The 17,185-nt window shown below is 45.7% G+C and overlaps 2 protein-coding genes and 1 long non-coding RNA gene across 3 annotated transcripts in view; all 3 read left to right on the forward strand.

Annotated features, from left to right (window-relative positions):
• The window catches only part of LOC132216075 (zinc finger protein 91-like), a 114,386-nt gene extending 112,191 nt beyond the window's left edge, over positions 1-2,195 (forward strand). Inside the window, exon 5 of the mRNA XM_059665132.1 lies at positions 694-2,195. Within this exon, the coding sequence (XP_059521115.1) occupies positions 694-1,544 (851 nt within the window). The 3' untranslated portion in view covers positions 1,545-2,195. The remainder of the gene's footprint in view (positions 1-693) is intronic.
• LOC132216108 (zinc finger protein 383-like) overlaps positions 1-17,185 on the forward strand; it is a 115,912-nt gene that overhangs the window by 88,338 nt on the left and 10,389 nt on the right. The window contains exon 3 of the mRNA XM_059665199.1: positions 15,897-16,023. Within this exon, the coding sequence (XP_059521182.1) occupies positions 15,897-16,023 (127 nt within the window). The remainder of the gene's footprint in view (positions 1-15,896; positions 16,024-17,185) is intronic.
• Positions 8,512-12,528, forward strand: LOC132216164 (uncharacterized). The gene is made up of 3 exons (XR_009448712.1): positions 8,512-8,668; positions 11,801-11,947; positions 12,175-12,528. It is a non-coding gene; the product is annotated as an uncharacterized LOC132216164 (long non-coding RNA).

Raw genomic sequence — 17,185 nt, forward strand, 5'->3', positions numbered from 1 at the left:
AGCAAGAGTTTTATCTTAATCATCGGACAAGTGAGCTTGCAGAGGACCATTATAGAGGTGGAAAAGTCTTTGAGCAAATGTCCAATCACAAGATACATCAGTTTATTCCTATTGTGGAGAAGACACACAAAGGAAGTAAATGTGTCCAGTCTTTTCAGCAGTCTTCAAATTACACTGAACAGGAGAATGTTCATACTGGGGAGGAGGCTTACAAATGGAATCCTTGTGACAGAATCTCCAGTCAAGTATTCAATCTAAATAAAAAGAGAAAAATCCATAGTGGAGAAAAACCTTATAAATGTAAAGATTCTGGTAAAACATGTAATTGGCTGTCAGGTTGCACTGTAAATCAGAGAATTTATACTGGAGAGAAGACTTCCAAATGTACAGAATGTGGCAAAGCCTTCAGTAGATCCTCACACCTTATTACGCATCAGAGAGTTCATACTGGAGAGAAGCCTTATAAATGTGGAGAATGTGGCAAAGCATTCAATGAGTCCACAAAGCTTAATCAACATCAGAAAGTTGATACTAGAGAGAAGCCTTATAAATGTGAAGAATGTGGCAAAGCCTTTGGCAGCTCTTCACTTCTTACTAAACATCGGGGAGTTCATACTGGAGAGAAGCCTTATAAATGTACAGAATGCGGCAAAGCTTTTAGGCAATCCTCAGCCCTTACTGGTCACCAGAGAGTTCACACTGGAGAGAAACCTTATAAATGTAGAGAATGTGGCAAAGCCTTTGGTAGATCCTCACACCTTATTATGCATCAGAGAGTTCATACTGGAGAGAAGCCTTATAAATGTACAGAATGTGGCAAAGCATTCAGGGACTCCTCACAGCTTTATCGACATCAGAGAGTTCATACTGGAGAGAAGCCTTATAAATGTACAGAATGTGGCAAAGCATTCAGAGACTCCTCACATCTTAATCGACATCAGAGTATTCATACTGGAGAGAAGCCTTATAAATGTACAAAATGTGGCAAAGCATTCAGGGTCTTCTCACAGCTTGATCAACATCAGAACGTTCATACTGGAGAGAAGCCTTATAAATGTGGAGAATGTGGCAAAGCCTTTGGCAGCTCTTCACTTCTTACTAAACATCGGAGAGTTCATACTGGAGAGAAGCCTTATAAATGTACAGAATGTGGCAAAGCCTTTAGCCATTCCTCAGACCTTACTGGTCATCAGAGAGTTCACATTGGAGAGAAACCTTATAAATGTAGAGAATGTGGCAAAGCCTTTGGTAGATCCTCACACCTTATTATGCATCAGAGAGTTCATACTGGAGAGAAGCCTTATAAATGTACAGAATGTGGCAAAGCATTCAGGGACTCCTCACAGCTTTATCGACATCAGAGAGTTCATACTGGAGAGAAGCCTTATAAATGTACAAAATGTGGCAAAGCATTCAGGGTCTCCTCACAGCTTAATCGACATCACAAAGTTCATACTGGAGAGAAGCCTTATAAATGTAAAAAATGTGGCAAAGCCTTTAGGCATTCTTCATCCCTCACTTATCATCAGAGAGTTCATACTTGAGAGAAGTCTTACAGATGTGAGGAGTGTTGGAAGTGTTTACCAGGGAGAAGTTAATGAATATCACAAAATTCGTACTGGGATGAAGCCAAATAAATGTGCAAAATATAAAAACGCCTTTCCGGGCTATTTAGATATTACTGTACATGAGAGTCTTTCCTACTAAAGAGAGTCCTTACAAACTTAGGAAATGGGCTGGAGCATTGACCCTCAAATCAAAGTTTACCGAGCATCATTGATTTTATAGTGGAGGAAAGCCTATACTGTAGAAAATGTGAGAGAGCCTTTAAGTTGTAGTCAAACTTAGGCAACATTTTAAGAATCATTCTAAAGAAAAACAAGTAATCAGAGTATTTGGCCAAAGATTTAACCATAGGTTTAATCTTCATAGAGAATGATAAAATTAGGCCTTATAAATTATGAGGCATATGTCCAAGTGTATGTATCTCATAGAGCATCTGATAATTATTACTGGATAGAAGCCCAGCAGATATAAAGAATTTCTGAAAGCTTATTCAGTATGCAAAACTTAGTTGAAACCAGTATTCATACTGGAGAGAAACAATACAAATGTAAACGTCCTGAAGTCTTTAATCAGACCATTATAAACTTTGTAATAAAAATAGATACAGAGGCAGAGCTGTCTTGAACAGACTGTCAAACTGCAGCAGGAAGGCCGGGGAGGGTGGGGGGTGCAGGGGGAGGTAAGAGGTCAACCCAAGGACTTGTATGCATGCATATAAGCATAACCAATGGAACTAAGACACTGGGGGGTTGGGGAGGGCAGGGGATTGTCAAGGGCGGGGGGAAAAAGGAGACATACGTAATACCAATACCCTTTGTTATACTTTAAGCAATAAAACAAACAAAAGAAACATCGATGTGAGAGAAACATCGATCAGCTTCCTCCTGCACACCCCCTTCTGGGGATGTACCCAGAACCAAGGTCCATGCCCTTGTCTGGATTCTAACCTGGGACACTCCAGTCCGTAGGCTGATGCTCTATCCACTGAGCCAAAGTGACCAGGGCAAATATCATAGTATCTTTAATGTTGTTTGTCTTATAAAAGAGATTTAAGGTTTTATTCCTTTTATTTTTTATTTTTTAAACATACAATTTTTATTTTATTTTAGAGAAGAAGATGGGGAGAAAAATAGAAACATCCATGATAAGAGAGAATCATTGATTGACTGCGTCCCGCACACCCCACACTGGGAAAGGAGCCCACAATATAGCCATGTGCCCTGACCAGGAATCAACCTGTGACCTCCTGGTTCACAGATACACCCTTAACTACTGAGCCACGTGGGTCAGACGATTCCTTTTATTTTCTAAAGTTCCACAAGAGAAATCAAAGTGATATGTGTTTCTTTAATAGAACACCATAAATTTTATATTTCTGTATATTTTTCCACATACAAGGCATCTTTATATGTCCATATGTTAGTGTTATGTAGAATTTTTAAATTCTCCCCTAAACTATATTTCTTATGGATTTGTAATAGGGCAGGTCTAATAATGAGAAGATCTAATGATGAGAAAGTTTTGGAGCTAAAAAAGTTGTTTCCTCACCCTGACCAGTTTTACTCAGTGGCTAGACTGTTGGCCTGTGGACTGAGGGCCATTTTCAGGCTGGCGGGTGACTGAAGCTCCCAACCTCTGCTTTTTTTCCTTTTTCTTTTTTATTCAGGGATTTATTTACCTTCTATGGCTGTCACTGGAATTGAGAGCCGGCTTTAGCTCTGAGGCCGGCTCCAGCTTGAGGCCTCTGCTGCTGAAAGCAGGTCATCTGGGCTTTGTTTAGCTTCTATAATTAAAACTCTGTTGCCATCACTGGCACTCCAAGCTCTGAGCCGGCTGCCGGCTGAAAGCAGGAATCTGGGGTTTCTTTAGCTTCTATAATTGCAACATTGTTGCAAATGGAGCTCAGATCTGGGCTGCCGCATGCCAGGAACATTGGATTCCTCCATCACTGGAGCAAGGAAGCCTCCTGTTGCTTCAGCTGCCTGGCTGCCGGCCGCCATCTTGGTTGGCAGTCAATTTGCATATCCTGCCTATTAGCCAATGGGAAGCGTTCGGGGGTTAGCCAATGGGAAGCATTCAGGCGTATAGTCAATTTGCATCTTTCTCTTTTATTAGTGTAGATAGGAAATTAATAGTTTAATGGATAACTTAGCTAAGATGATCTCATAGGCATGCCTGTTTACCATTGTCACTTGCTGTACTCCATTGTTACTTGCTGTACTCCCAAATAAAAGCTATGCGATCTTTGGAGGTTTTGCTACATGCCTGAGTGAGCGGTAGCCCTCTGCTTCTCTTAGCTCAATCCTGCTTGCCGAACTCATCTCAGCGTCACCGTTCACCTGCAGACCACCTGCAATAGTTCAATATTTTTCTACTTTCTAACATACCCCTGGAGCATTCCTATGTATATATGTCTCCTGATACTTTTAACCAGGACTCATCTGGATCAGGAGCTTTATGAATTTGTTCTGTTATAGGACATACTATGGGATCCAGATCATTCATAGAATTCAATCCCATCTAGACGGTAGTTCCATATTCTGGTACTGTAGTGAGGAATGTTGAGTAGGTGTATTGATATAAAATACACATTGTGCGATTCCCATCCCTCGTGGTTCAGGGTTCAGGATCCAGAGAAGGGCCGTGCGCAAGTGGTAGAGACTAGACGATTGCCGGGAGCCGGTCCATCCTTGCTGTTTCAAGGGACCTGGCATATATGGCATACGGTTCTTAATATGTTTGCTCACCTTCTTGGCGCTGTGTTTTAACCAAGGTCACCTCTCCGAGAAAGGTTGAATCCCCAGGTAGGGATTTTCCCCTGAAGTTAGGGAGGGAATAAAATCCCTCAACTACGTGCCAGGCGGGTAATTAATCCCTTTAACTACGAACAATCATGCTTAAACTACATAATCTTTTCTCCCTGGAATGGAGATAAGAAACGCCCTAACCTTTGTAATAGAGATTGATAGGATTGAATCAACTGGTATAAATACAGTTGTAACAAGACAGAAACACTCAGAACTTAGAACACAGAACTCATGAGACAGAATTCAGAAGACAGAACCTACACGGAGTCTGGAGACAGAAGAACTTCGCTGGAGAGAACATGGCAATAGATCCTGGACTGAACCTGACTACAGAAATTGGCAAGAGAACCTGACTAGAACCTGGCTACAGAACCTGGCTGGAGATCCTAAGCAGAACCTCTCTGGAGATCCAGACCAGAACTTGGCTGGAGATCCTGGCTAGGTTGCTGATCAACTGAACGCTGTCTCCGTGTCATTCCTTCTTCGCCGACTCCGTCCACGCCTTTGGGGACCGCTGGACCAGCTGGGGTCGGACCCCGGCATATGGCGCCCGAACAGGGACCCCTAGGTAAGCCCCACTCTCGGGATGGATAGGACTCCACTGTAGGAAGAGGGTGGATAGTCTTCGCCGACTCCGTCCACACCTTTGGGAACCCCTGGACCTGCTGGGGTTGGACCCCAGCATATGGCGCCTGAACAGGGACCCCTAGGTAAGCGCCCTGCACTCGGGACAGATCGGACTCCACTGTAGGAAGAGGGTGGATAGTCTTCGCCGACTCCGTCCACACCTTTGGGAATCCCTGGAACAGGATTCCCTTAGGTAAGCCCCCCCCCCCCCCCCTTGAAAACCCCCACACTCGGGACGGATAGGACTCCACCAGGGTGCTACAGACCCCCCTATAGAGGATAAATAGGGTAAGAAGGTGGATAGTACAGAACTTAGATTGAGAAGATGTGCCATACTGAGTCTAAAGAAAAAAGACTCCGTATTGATCTTTTAACATATATGCTTGTTAGCAGAGGAATTAAGGTTACTCCCAGTCAGACAGAACATTTTATACAAGAAATACGTCCATGCTTTTCTGAGGAAGGAAAGGTGCCGGAAAGGTAAATGTAGAGGCATGGGAGAAGGTAGGCCCAAGGAGCCTTATCCTTAACCCCACTGCAGCCTTTCCACCCCGGGAAAGTGCAGGATTGGCAAGCTCTCCCTGGGGTGATAGATCAGGACTCAGGTAATAGCAGAAAGCGCCAATCCTACTCTTAAAATGGATACAAGAGAGCGTTTCAGGTTTTTCTTTTTAATGCTTGCTTTTAAAAAATAAAAAAGGGGGAATTTGCCGGGAGCCGGTCCATCCTTGCTGTTTCAAGGGACCTGGCATATATGGCATACGGTTCTTAATATGTTTGCTCACCTTCTTGGCGCTGTGTTTTAACCAAGGTCACCTCTCCGAGAAAGGTTGAATCCCCAGGTAGGGATTTTCCCCTGAAGTTAGGGAGGGAATAAAATCCCTCAACTACGTGCCAGGCAGGTAATTAATCCCTTTAACTACGAACAATCATGCTTAAACTACATAATCTTTTCTCCCTGGAATGGAGATAAGAAACGCCCTAACCTTTGTAATAGAGATTGATAGGATTGAATCAACTGGTATAAATACAGTTGTAACAAGACAGAAACACTCAGAACTTAGAACACAGAACTCATGAGACAGAATTCAGAAGACAGAACCTACACGGAGTCTGGAGACAGAAGAACTTCGCTGGAGAGAACATGGCAATAGATCCTGGACTGAACCTGACTACAGAAATTGGCAAGAGAACCTGACTAGAACCTGGCTACAGAACCTGGCTGGAGATCCTAAGCAGAACCTCTCTGGAGATCCAGACCAGAACTTGGCTGGAGATCCTGGCTAGGTTGCTGATCAACTGAACGCTGTCTCCGTGTCATTCCTTCTTCGCCGACTCCGTCCACGCCTTTGGGGACCCCTGGACCTGCTGGGGTTGGACCCCGGCAGACGATAATAATTTGGAAATATTAGGAGCCAGTCGGAAGCCCAATGCAAGGGGAAGGACTTCCACTGGTGCCTGGCCTTGCCAACCTTTTATTCAATTCTGGATACACACATATATAATGTTATATATGTGTGAATAATATTACTCTTTTGGCAATACCGTGATATAAGTTAAAATTGAAAGTGGGTGCAATCATCATGCTATTGAGAAATCTCAATAGTAAATGGGGTCTTTGAAATGGTACCAGATTTATTATCAAAAGATTACGACCTAACATTATTGAAGCTGAAGTATTAACAGTATCTGAAGAGGGAGAGCCTGTTCTGATTCCAAGAAGTAATTTGTCTCCATCTGACACTGGCCTTCCATTTAAATTGATTTGACGACGGTTTCCCGTGATGCCAGCAGTTTTGATGACTATTAATAAATCACAAAGACAAACTCTAGACAGAGTAGGCATGTTCCTACCTGAACCCGTTTTTGCACATGGTCAGTTATATGTTGCTTTCTCTCGAGTTTGAAGAGCATGTGATGTTACAGTTAAGGTTCTAAGTACTTCATCACAAGGGAAATTAGTCAAGCACTCTGAAAGTGTTTTCACTCTTAATGTGGTGTACAGGCCGATACTAGAATAAGTTTAATCACTTTATCAGTCATTGTTTGCATCACTCTTGTTTTTATATCATGTTTTTGTTGTTTTCATGTAATGTTTTTGTCATCTTTATATCATGCCTCTGTTGTTATATCCTTTTGAACTGTTTATATATTAATAAACTTATATATGATTTTCATATACATTTTACTAATTTCCTTTCAATTCTCACACTTCTTTATAGAGAAAGGGCAAATAGCAATATTAAAATATCTCTGCTAATTAATTCCCTTTAAAAATATATTTTATTGATTTTTTACAGAGAGGAAGGGACAGGGATAAAGAGTTAGAAACATCGATGAGAGAGAAACATTGATTAGCTGCCTCTTCCACACTCCCCAGTGGGGATGTGCCTGCAACCAAGGTACATGCCCGAGACCAGAATCGAACCTGGGACCCTTGAGTCTGCAGGCCGATGCTCTATCCACTGAGCCAATCCAGTTAGAGCAATTAATTCCCTTTTAATGTACATGAATTTTTTGCACTGGGCTACTAGTTCTTAATAATAAAGGGATGAACTTATGAAGGGGATAAAACCCTTGTAAATATTTATGGGTGCAAAGTTGGAGGACCTGAGTAAATAAAGCAAATATTGGTGGACATGAAAGCAGAGATTGATCTTTTCCATTTGGGATCTTTGTATTTTGGTTGGTGATTTGTAGGACTTGGGGAAATAGGGATACTAGATGTCTCAAGATCTGTGAATTAAAATCACTTTTTCTCATCATATAGACGGTATTTTCCCTGAATTCCTAGAGTCTTTGAATGCACTGAGCATACATTTTGAGAATGACTAATTTATTTAACCTTTTTCTGTTTTTGTGTTGCTGTCATATCTTAAGCTATTGTAAAGTCCGAGGTCATGGAGGTTTAACCCTATGTTTTATCTAAGAGTTCTTACATTTAGCTCACATATGGCTTCTATGTCTTGGATAAATTATAACCATTTTTATTGCAGTCACCAGCTCAATGATAGGCTCTAGGTGAACACCAAGGTTTTTTTGTGAGAAGGAGGTGCAGAGAATAACAAATGGTTACTGTTCAAACATCACATTCATGATACATTTTAACACTATGTCATTTTAACCCCACTTTGAACCTTAGTTTTATCTCTTAACTTTCCATTTGGGTGACTTCTGCTAACAGAGGGCACCTGGCCCTTTCCTCCTTTCAGAGAAGTAAAATAAACGCCCTCTCTCTGCTCCTGTCTCTTCTCTCCCTTGTGAATCCTTTGGCAGCCGCGTCACCAGCCAAAACCCTGGCAATGACGTGGGAAACTCCCCCAGGAAGGGCTGTCCCTGGGGGAGGAGGTGCGGGGACCGGGGCTGCCCCCTCGCTCCTGCCCCGCCCTCCCCCCTCTGACCCTGCACAGGCCTGGCCGCCGGGCTCGGCCCCGCCCCCATCGCGGAGCCGCTCAGCTCGGGCTCTGGCCCCGCCCACCCCGCAGGGAGGCGCATGCGCAGTTCCTTGCAGACGCGGAAGCGGCCGTGGAGGGGAAGGTGGCGGTTCCCCTGAGGAGGGTGTTTGTCTTTAAAGCTGACGCTCCGTCCCCCTCCCCGCAGGGAAGGCTGAGGGCGCTGCCGGCGCTGGAGTCCTTGTTGGGGTCCCCGCCCCGGAGCCTCTCTCAGCGGTGAGTCCGGTCCCGGGAGGCTGCGCGGTGCGGGCGCCACGTTCCTTTGGGAGGAAACGGAGGCCCCGGCCCGGGGTCTCTCCGCCTGTGGCTGTGGCCACCGCCTGCCGCGCGGTTTTCCCGCTGAAAACCGTTCCCGGGGCCGCCGGTCCTCCCCGCGGGGCTGAGAGTCTGGGTCAGGGGGTTCCCGCCCTCTGCGCCCCTCCCGCCGCCCGGCGCTTTCCGCCCAAAGAGCCCGGATGGCTCCCGGCCTGGGGGTCTGCACCCCCCTCCTGGGCTCTCCCCCATTTAATAAGGGGTCTGCCTGCCCGGGGAGCACAGTGTCCATGGGGGGTCTCAGGGGGAAGGACGCGGTGTCCCCTGAAGAGGTGACCTGCCCCCAGGGAGGGGCTTTGTGGGCGCGGTGACTGCGGGGGGCGGGGACCCAGGCTGGGGGGTCAGGAGAGGGAGTGAGAGACAGACACGTGGGCGGGAGGAAGGGCAGCGAGGGGTCCACAGAAAGGGGCCCATAGGGGGTGTGGGGGGGACTGGACGGCGACGGTAGGAGTGAGAGGGTCACTTGGGAAAGTGGCCTGAGGAGGAGGAAGGGGAGACACAGGGAGGAGGGGGAGCCCCGAGAGAGGAAGGGGGGCTGAGAGGGAGCGGGTCCTGGGGAGCAGAAGTGGGGGCCGCACAGGAGGAGGCACCTGAGACAGAGACTCTGGTTCAGAGGAGAAGAGTTGGGGAGCGAGTGCAGGGACAGAAAGGGGGGCTCAGGGATGAGGGAGCGGAGGGAGCAGCCCTGAGTCAGCAGCTGTGGGAGCGGACAGACGGGAACAGGCAGCAGAGGGGCCGCGGGCGTGGGGAGGGGAAGACGCAGACGTGTGTGGAGATGGAGCCTCAGAGACCGGGAGAAAGAGCCCCTGAAGGGAAGTAGGTTTCAGGAGTTTCATGGTCCAGGTGTAGGACAGACAGACAGAAAAGGGGAGAAAGAGGGGAGAGGGGGACACAGGAAAGGACCACAGTGGAGAGAAAGGGAGCAGGAGACAGAGACAGATCCACAGACAGAAATACATGTAGTGGGAGGAGGGAACCCTGATCTGGGTGAGAGGTGAGCTTATGGGTTGTGGATGGTTAACTTGTGGTATATTGGCTGGGGAAAAACACTGAGTGGCCAGATTATTATGACCACCTGAGGTTTGTAGGCAAATTAGCTATAATTTTGGGCTGAAGTTTCTAGAGGGCCAGACCATTATAAATAGAGAAGCAGGTTGTTTACCACAACAGAAGTGAGGTTTTTTTTCTGAAGATATGGGTGAACAACACGATTTAACAGCCTTTAAACATGGGATATATTTGTACGTGAGTGACCTCATCATTATGACCACCCCATCAGCACTTTGTTGGGCCACATTTCACCTTCAATACTGTGGCGATTCTTCTTGGCATTGACTCCAGGAGGTGTTGAAAGGTGATGTGAGGAATCTGACACCATGCCTGATGAATAGCACTGTCCAGTTCTGTGAGGTTTGATGGTTGTGGAACCAGCTGCCTGATGGCTCTTTTAAGTTTGTCCCACAAATGCTCAATTGGATTGAGATCTGGTGATTGTGGGGGCCACCTTAGGAAGGTAAAGTGTCCCTCATGTTCTTGAAACCACTCCTGCACAATACGAGCACCATGGCATTGCGCACTGTCTTGTTGGAAGAAGCCGTCTCCATTGGGATACGCCATCAATATGATAGGGTGAACTTGATCTGCAACAATACTTAGGTATGTGGTGCTATTCAGACATTGTTCCACACTAACTAAAGGGCTCAAATCATGCCAGGAAAACATTCCCCAAACCATAACACTGCCCTCACCAGCTTGAAGGGTTGTATTCATGTATGTGGGGTGCATGCTTTCCTCCTGTTTCCGCCCAGTTCTCACTCTGCCATCTGCATGATGCAACTGGAAACGTGATTCATCAGACCACATGACTTTTTCCCAATGCTTGACTGTCCAATCATTGTGTTCCTGTGCGAATTGGAGACGTTTTATCTTAGTACCTGCAGACAGCAAAGGTGTTGGAACAGGCCTCCGGCTTCCATATCTCATAGGATACAGTGTATGGCTAATTTGCTTACAAACGTCAGGTGGTCATAATAATCTGGCCACTCAGTGTATATTATTATTGATCTCCAGGTGGCAAGGAGAGGGAGAGAGAGTTAGAAACATCAGTGAGGAAAGACAATCATTTATCACCTTCCTCCTGCATGCCCCTTCACTGCGGATCGAACCTGCAACCTGGCCATACTTCCTGGCCAGGAATCTAACCATGACCTCCTGGTTCATACATCCAAGCTCAGTCACTGAGTTATGCTGCTAGGTGTGCCTTTATATTTTTAACTTAACAGCTGAATTGTCTTAGTTATACAGATTGAATGAGAATTATAAATCTACAGTTTATAAGGTTTGGGATTTTATAATAATTTGCTTCCAATTGCAAACCTTATTCACTCAGAGGGAAGACACTTGTCTGTAGGTCATGGGTCCCTAGTCATTTCCTGCGATTGCAACAAGGAAGTGACCTGTGTCTGTCACCATTTGATACTTTTTTCAGGACTGTTCAAAGCCTTAGCTTTGTTGCTGTGTGTGTGGGGTGTGTGTGTGTGTGTGTGTGTGTGTGTGTGTGTGTGTGTGTGTGTGTGTGTGGATTTACTTTTTCTGTGTCTGACAATTTATTATTTAAAAGCATCCTTAGATAAATCCCCTGGGTCTTCTCAGATCCCCTGAGGAGCTTAAAGAAATGCCCTCAGGTGCACGTTCCCCCATGGAGTTGTACAGCTGCTCTGCGTGGGGCATCCTTGGTTACTGAGGGCCTCCAGGTGATGGAAGGTGAGGACAGGGAAAGCAGGAGGGGTGCAGGATGCCTTTGTGAGAGTGGGGAGCAGGCTTTGTTCAGGGGAGGTAAGGGGCGTGCTCTGTTCGGTTTGGGGCGTCAGGACAGCAGCTCACCTCATTTCTGTAGGAGTTTGTGGGTGTCTGTGGGAGGAGAGACACATAAAGACGAAATTAAACACCTCACAGTGAGCTCTCCCTGTAGGGGCTCAGTGTTCCTGTCTCTGCTGTGACCAAAGACAGGATGGGTGTCCTTTTCCTTATTTCCAGGTCCTTCTGACTGTGAGTGTGAGGGGAGCTGATTAACAGGCTGTGCTGACATTGTTGAAGGCACATGCTGTGACGCCTCAACATAGTGTCACCTGAGAAAACTTCCCCGACCCCGATCAGGACCAGGACCAAATGGCTGCTTCTCAGGTAAAAGATGTGTCCTGGGTCACAGGCTATGTTTCCTTTTCCTCTGTCATCTGGTGATTTATTTCTCTGCTCTGATGTTCTTGTCTTTGCAGGTTGTTTTTCTTTCCTTATTTTATTACTTTATTCCACACACTCAATGTCAGCACTTTATATTATAATTTCTTTTTTGTGTGTGTTTTTCTTCTCTTTTTCCTGTCTTTTCAAAATGTATTTTTAATTGCTTTCAGAATGGAAAGGAGATGGAGAGAAAGATAGAAACATCAATTAGGTTAGGGAATCATGGGGCAGCTGCCTCCTGCATGCACTGGGTATGGAGTTTGAAGCCTGGAGTGTGTCCGGACGAGGAACCTAAGCCTGCCCTCCTGGTTCATAGGTCAGTCGTCTACTTCTCAGCCACACTGTCTGGGTTATACTCTCCTCCATTGTCCCAGAGGCTTGTCTGCGTGCATTTTATCTCCCTCCCCAGCTGTGGTTGTAAATTTGTGTGGTTGTAAATCCTCCCCTGAGGAGATATTTTCCTACCTATTTTCCATTAACTTTTCAAGAGTGCAAGTCAGGGAAGTAGGGGCAGAAAGAGGAAAGGGAGCTGAAACCGGTTTGGCTCAGTGGATAGAGCATCGGCCTGCGTACTGAAGGGTCCCAGGTTCGATTCCGGTCAGGGACATGTGCCTGGGTTGCGGGCACATCCCCAGTAGGAGATGTGCAGGAGGCAGCTGATCGATGTTTCTCTCTCATCGACGTTTCTAACTCTCTATCCCTCGCCCTTCCTCTCTGTAAAAAATCAATAAAATATATTTAAAAAAAAAAAAAAAAAAGGAAAGGGAGAGAGGGAAAGGGGAGAGGGAGAGGGTGGGGGTGGGGGAGGGGAAGTGGCAAAGGGAGGGGTAGAGGAAGCATTCAGGAAGCATTCCTACCTTTAATCAGTGACTTTCACCTACTCAAAATGTCCCTTTTGTGACAGATCAAAGTTGGAAGGCAGCCATGTCTAATGTCCCTATTGGGATGGGGTCAGAGGCTGGAAATGTCCCTCTTGTTAGAGGCTGAGGTATCAGTGAAGAAAGCAAATGCAGGTTTTAGTTTCATGTGGCTGCAGCATCAGCTCTAGATCAGGGGTAAGAAAATGCACATCTTACTGCTCAGAATAGCCCAGAAAGTTCTGAAAAAAGGGCAAATAGAAGAGACTTGCTCATTATTGTAGTACGAGAGACTTGGTAGGTAAATGCACTGTTAGCTTACAGAACATGAGAGGCACAGGTGGATTGGCACTTGCAAAAACTAATGTTTATTTGTGATAATTTATCATTTCCACATATTTATTGAGGTATTTTTGGCAGTAATGTCACAGCAGTGGTGACCTGACCTTCCATGTGTCTCAGTCACCTGATGCCCATTGTCTCAGTCCACCTGATGATCACGTGGCAGAGGTGCTCCCCTCACTGTAGAGTTAATAGTTGTAAGGTCCAGGTGGATACGGGGCGCCAAGGGAACCGCCAAGGGAACCACAAACACAAACTGAACATTGGCAAGGGACTTCCCAGCTCCACCAAACATCCCGTTTCCAGCCCAACTGCAAACTGCTACAAACATTCTGATAGCGACCGGGCAACCGACAACAAACCTGCCTATATAATCTTGCCACTCCCCCTATTGTGTGTGACTCCCCTGGCCTGTGCTTGCAGACCGCGGGACCTCACCCGAGAGCATCTGCCTCTTGAATAAACAGTGCACTCTGCTTTTAATTTGTACTCTGGTGCCTTTCTTCGGTCAAACGTTACAATAGTCTCCTTTTCACAGGAACAAGGGTGTAGTAGTGAATTTTTTTTTTTTTTTTTTGTAGTAGCGATTTAATGAAAGTTGTACAAAGACCATCACTTCACATCTGGAAATGTCCCTCTTGTTAGTTTGGGTTTGCTTTGGAAAAGGAAGGACTTACTTTTATTTCCTACAGATCACTGGCTTTTTCATGGGAGCTTTAAACAATCAGGCCTTGATTCTTTACATTTCCCTTCGATTCTATACTCCCATGAGAGACATACCCTACACCAGCGGTTCTTAATCTGTGGGTCGTGACCCCTTTGGGGGTCGAACGACCCTTTCACAGGGGTCACTAAGACTGTCGGAAAACACATATATAATTACATATTGTTTTTGTGATTAATGACTATGCTTTAATTATGTTTAATTTGTAACAATGAAAATACATCCAGCATATCAGATATTTACATTACAATTCATAACAGTAGCAAAATTACAGTTATGAAGTAACAACAAAAATAATTTTATGTTTGGGTTCACCACAACGTGAAGAACTGTATTAAAGGGTCGCGGCATTAGCAAGGTTGAGAACCAGTGCCCTACACTATCATTTTTTTGTATTTTCTTAAAAGTTTTCAAGAATGACATTATTAATGTATGTTCAGTTTCATTAAATTTCTACAACATAGCTCTCCACTAATGATACATAAAAGTTTTGAAAGAAATGTACTAATAACAAAAATTAGTTCCCCTAGGCTGGTGTGATGTTTCTCTCTCTTTCACATACTCCTCTCTCTCTCTTCTCTCTCCCTCTTCTTTTCCCGCCTCTACCTCCCTGCCTTCCACTCTCGAAAAATCAATGGGAAATATCTTCTCAAGGGAGGATTTACAACCACAGAAAGGAAAACAATAGTCTAACTTGTTTTCTATTTTTATGTTTTCTCCTTATTGTGTTTATAAAACACAAAAGGGATCATATACAAATAGATTCATGAGATTTATGCAGTCACTAAACCATCTTGATTTCATAGTTGTAAAATGTGTGTCTCTGTACCTAAGCTGTTAGCGTTATTTTAACTGTTTTCTTTGTGTGTGTGTTTTTTTAAATATATATTTTATTGATTTTTTTACAGAAACGAAGGGAGAGGGATAGAGAGTTAGAAACATCGATGAGAGAGAAACATCGATCAGCTGCCTCCTGCACACCCCCCACTGGGGATGTGCCCACAACCAAGGTACATGCCCTTGACTGGAATCGAACCTGGGACCCTTGAGTCCACAGGCTGACGCTTTATCCACTGAGCCAAACCAGTTAGGGCTCTTTGTGGTTTTTTTCCATGTACCAGTATATCTTTATGGATTTCAGAGAGGAAATGAGAGGAACATCAGTGATGAGAGAGAATCATTGACCGGCTGCCTCCTGTACACCCCACACTGGGGATATTGACTGCAACCTGGTCGTGTGTCTATACCATGAATGGAGTGAGTGACCAATTATTGTATGGGTCAGCACACAAGAGCCACACCTGCTGGTCCAGGCAGAATAATCTTGTTTTAAGATTACTCATAATAAATTTCCAAATAGCATTGTGGTTCCTATGAGTCCTATTCTATGAAAACTGGATTCCACTAACAAACCCTTTTAGTTCCAAGTTCTCTATGAATTTTTCTTTGTGTTTTCTTTTTCTGTGTATTCAGAAGTGTGGCACATGATGGGGAAACAGCATCACAAGTAAAAAGTGAGCTTGTTACACATGTGGAAACACAGGGCCCATCTCAGAACCTGGATCAGAGGTTGTATTTTTATAGAAGTTCATTTCCTTGTGGTCTGCTTTACACTTGAGAAGAACTCCATATACTTCCAACCAGCGTGACATTTCCCGCTGAGGAATATACATCACTGACCCTGAACGATGTAAATGCAGCCTTCAGATATTTATAAGCCTGTGTCCATGCCTTAATTTTACTTTATTTCCCTGTAAAGGAAAATCTGTACTGTGGGTTTGTGGACATTTGTCATCCTCCTGTGTCAGTGTTAGAAAACACATCAGAGAATATTACTGGGGCAAAGTGATCTTACTGTATAGTTCAGGATACCCCCTACGGTCAAAACCTCTTCTCCTAACACTTTTCATGTTGGGTGACATTATGAACTCTTCTCGTGAGCTCTTAGTTACTGAGTCTTTTATTTCAGGAACCGTTGTCCTTCAGGGATGTGGCCATAGATTTCTCTCAGGAGGAGTGGGAATGCCTGGACCCAGATCAGAGGAAATTGTACCTGGATGTGATGGTGGAGAACTACAGCAACCTGGCCTCCGTGGGTGAGGATGACTTCCTTCCCGAGTTCCTTCTCAACCCTCAGGGCTTTGTTTCCTTTATTATATTAACACTAGTAGCCCGGTGCATGAAATTCATGCACTGGGGTGGGGGGGTGGGAAGGGGCCCCTCAGTCTGGCCTTCCCCCTCTCCAATCTGAGACTCCTCAGGGAATGTCCAACTACCTGTTTGTGCCCACACTTTTAACAGATAAGAGCTCCATTGTTGTTTCTTTCTTATGCTTAAAACCATTGGAATTAGTAGGTAGTCAAAGTGTGTATACATTTTGGGGGAACACCCTGTAGATCTCTAGTCAGCGGTGAAATAAACCAACAGCAGATTTGGAACCCCCAGACAGGGAGCCTCGCTCACTTCCCACGTCTCCCCACTTCACTTTCCACCTTCGTGCGCAGCAGGAGAATCAACATTTTCTCTCATTAATTCGGAAAAGCACGTCCTGTCACCCGCTGCCCGGCAGGAGTGCGCTAGGCCCCAAGCAAGCAAGGCTCAGTCGGGGCAGCCTTCGCTCATGGGTGCTGGCACCCGAAGTGCACATTCCTCCTCTACAGTCGCCCCGACTATCCCACTGTTTCACTGAGAGGACGGAATTTCTCTCCGCCTCTGGGTTCTTAATCTTGAACGCTGACCGAAGGCACCTCAGCAAGGGCCACCCGTGCCCACCAGGTTTGTCTATCTGCACATGCTCCTGCCTCAGCACCTGCATTAACCCCCCAGAGGTGATCTTGTAGCTGCACTGGCCTCTGTGGGAACAGAGCATCACCACTCAGCCCTCTCACTGTCATCTCACAGGCACTCACCCTCAGCACCCAGAACACCCAGACACTCTCCAAAGGACGTGAGCACATCAGAGGGGATGTGTGCACATCCTGTGGGGTGTTAGGCATGCCAGGTTGATGGAAGTGCGTTGGAGAGGTGGGGGGAACTTGTGCACGCCTTGGTTTGCAACTGTTGCAGGCATGGGAGGGTGACAGTGTGCTGGGGGATGTTCACACACCAGGGGGGGATGTGCACACCAGAGGCCTCTGGCTTTGCAGATCTGCAAGCCTCATGGAGCAGCCAGGAGGATGTCAGTCTGGCCCGCCACGGTGGCTGTCCCTGCGATCCTGCACCTTCTGGGCCAGGAGGCGGATCTTGCGCAGCCACTCC

Source organism: Myotis daubentonii, chromosome 15 (assembly GCF_963259705.1).
Source record: "Myotis daubentonii chromosome 15, mMyoDau2.1, whole genome shotgun sequence".
NCBI lineage: Eukaryota > Metazoa > Chordata > Mammalia > Chiroptera > Vespertilionidae > Myotis > Myotis daubentonii.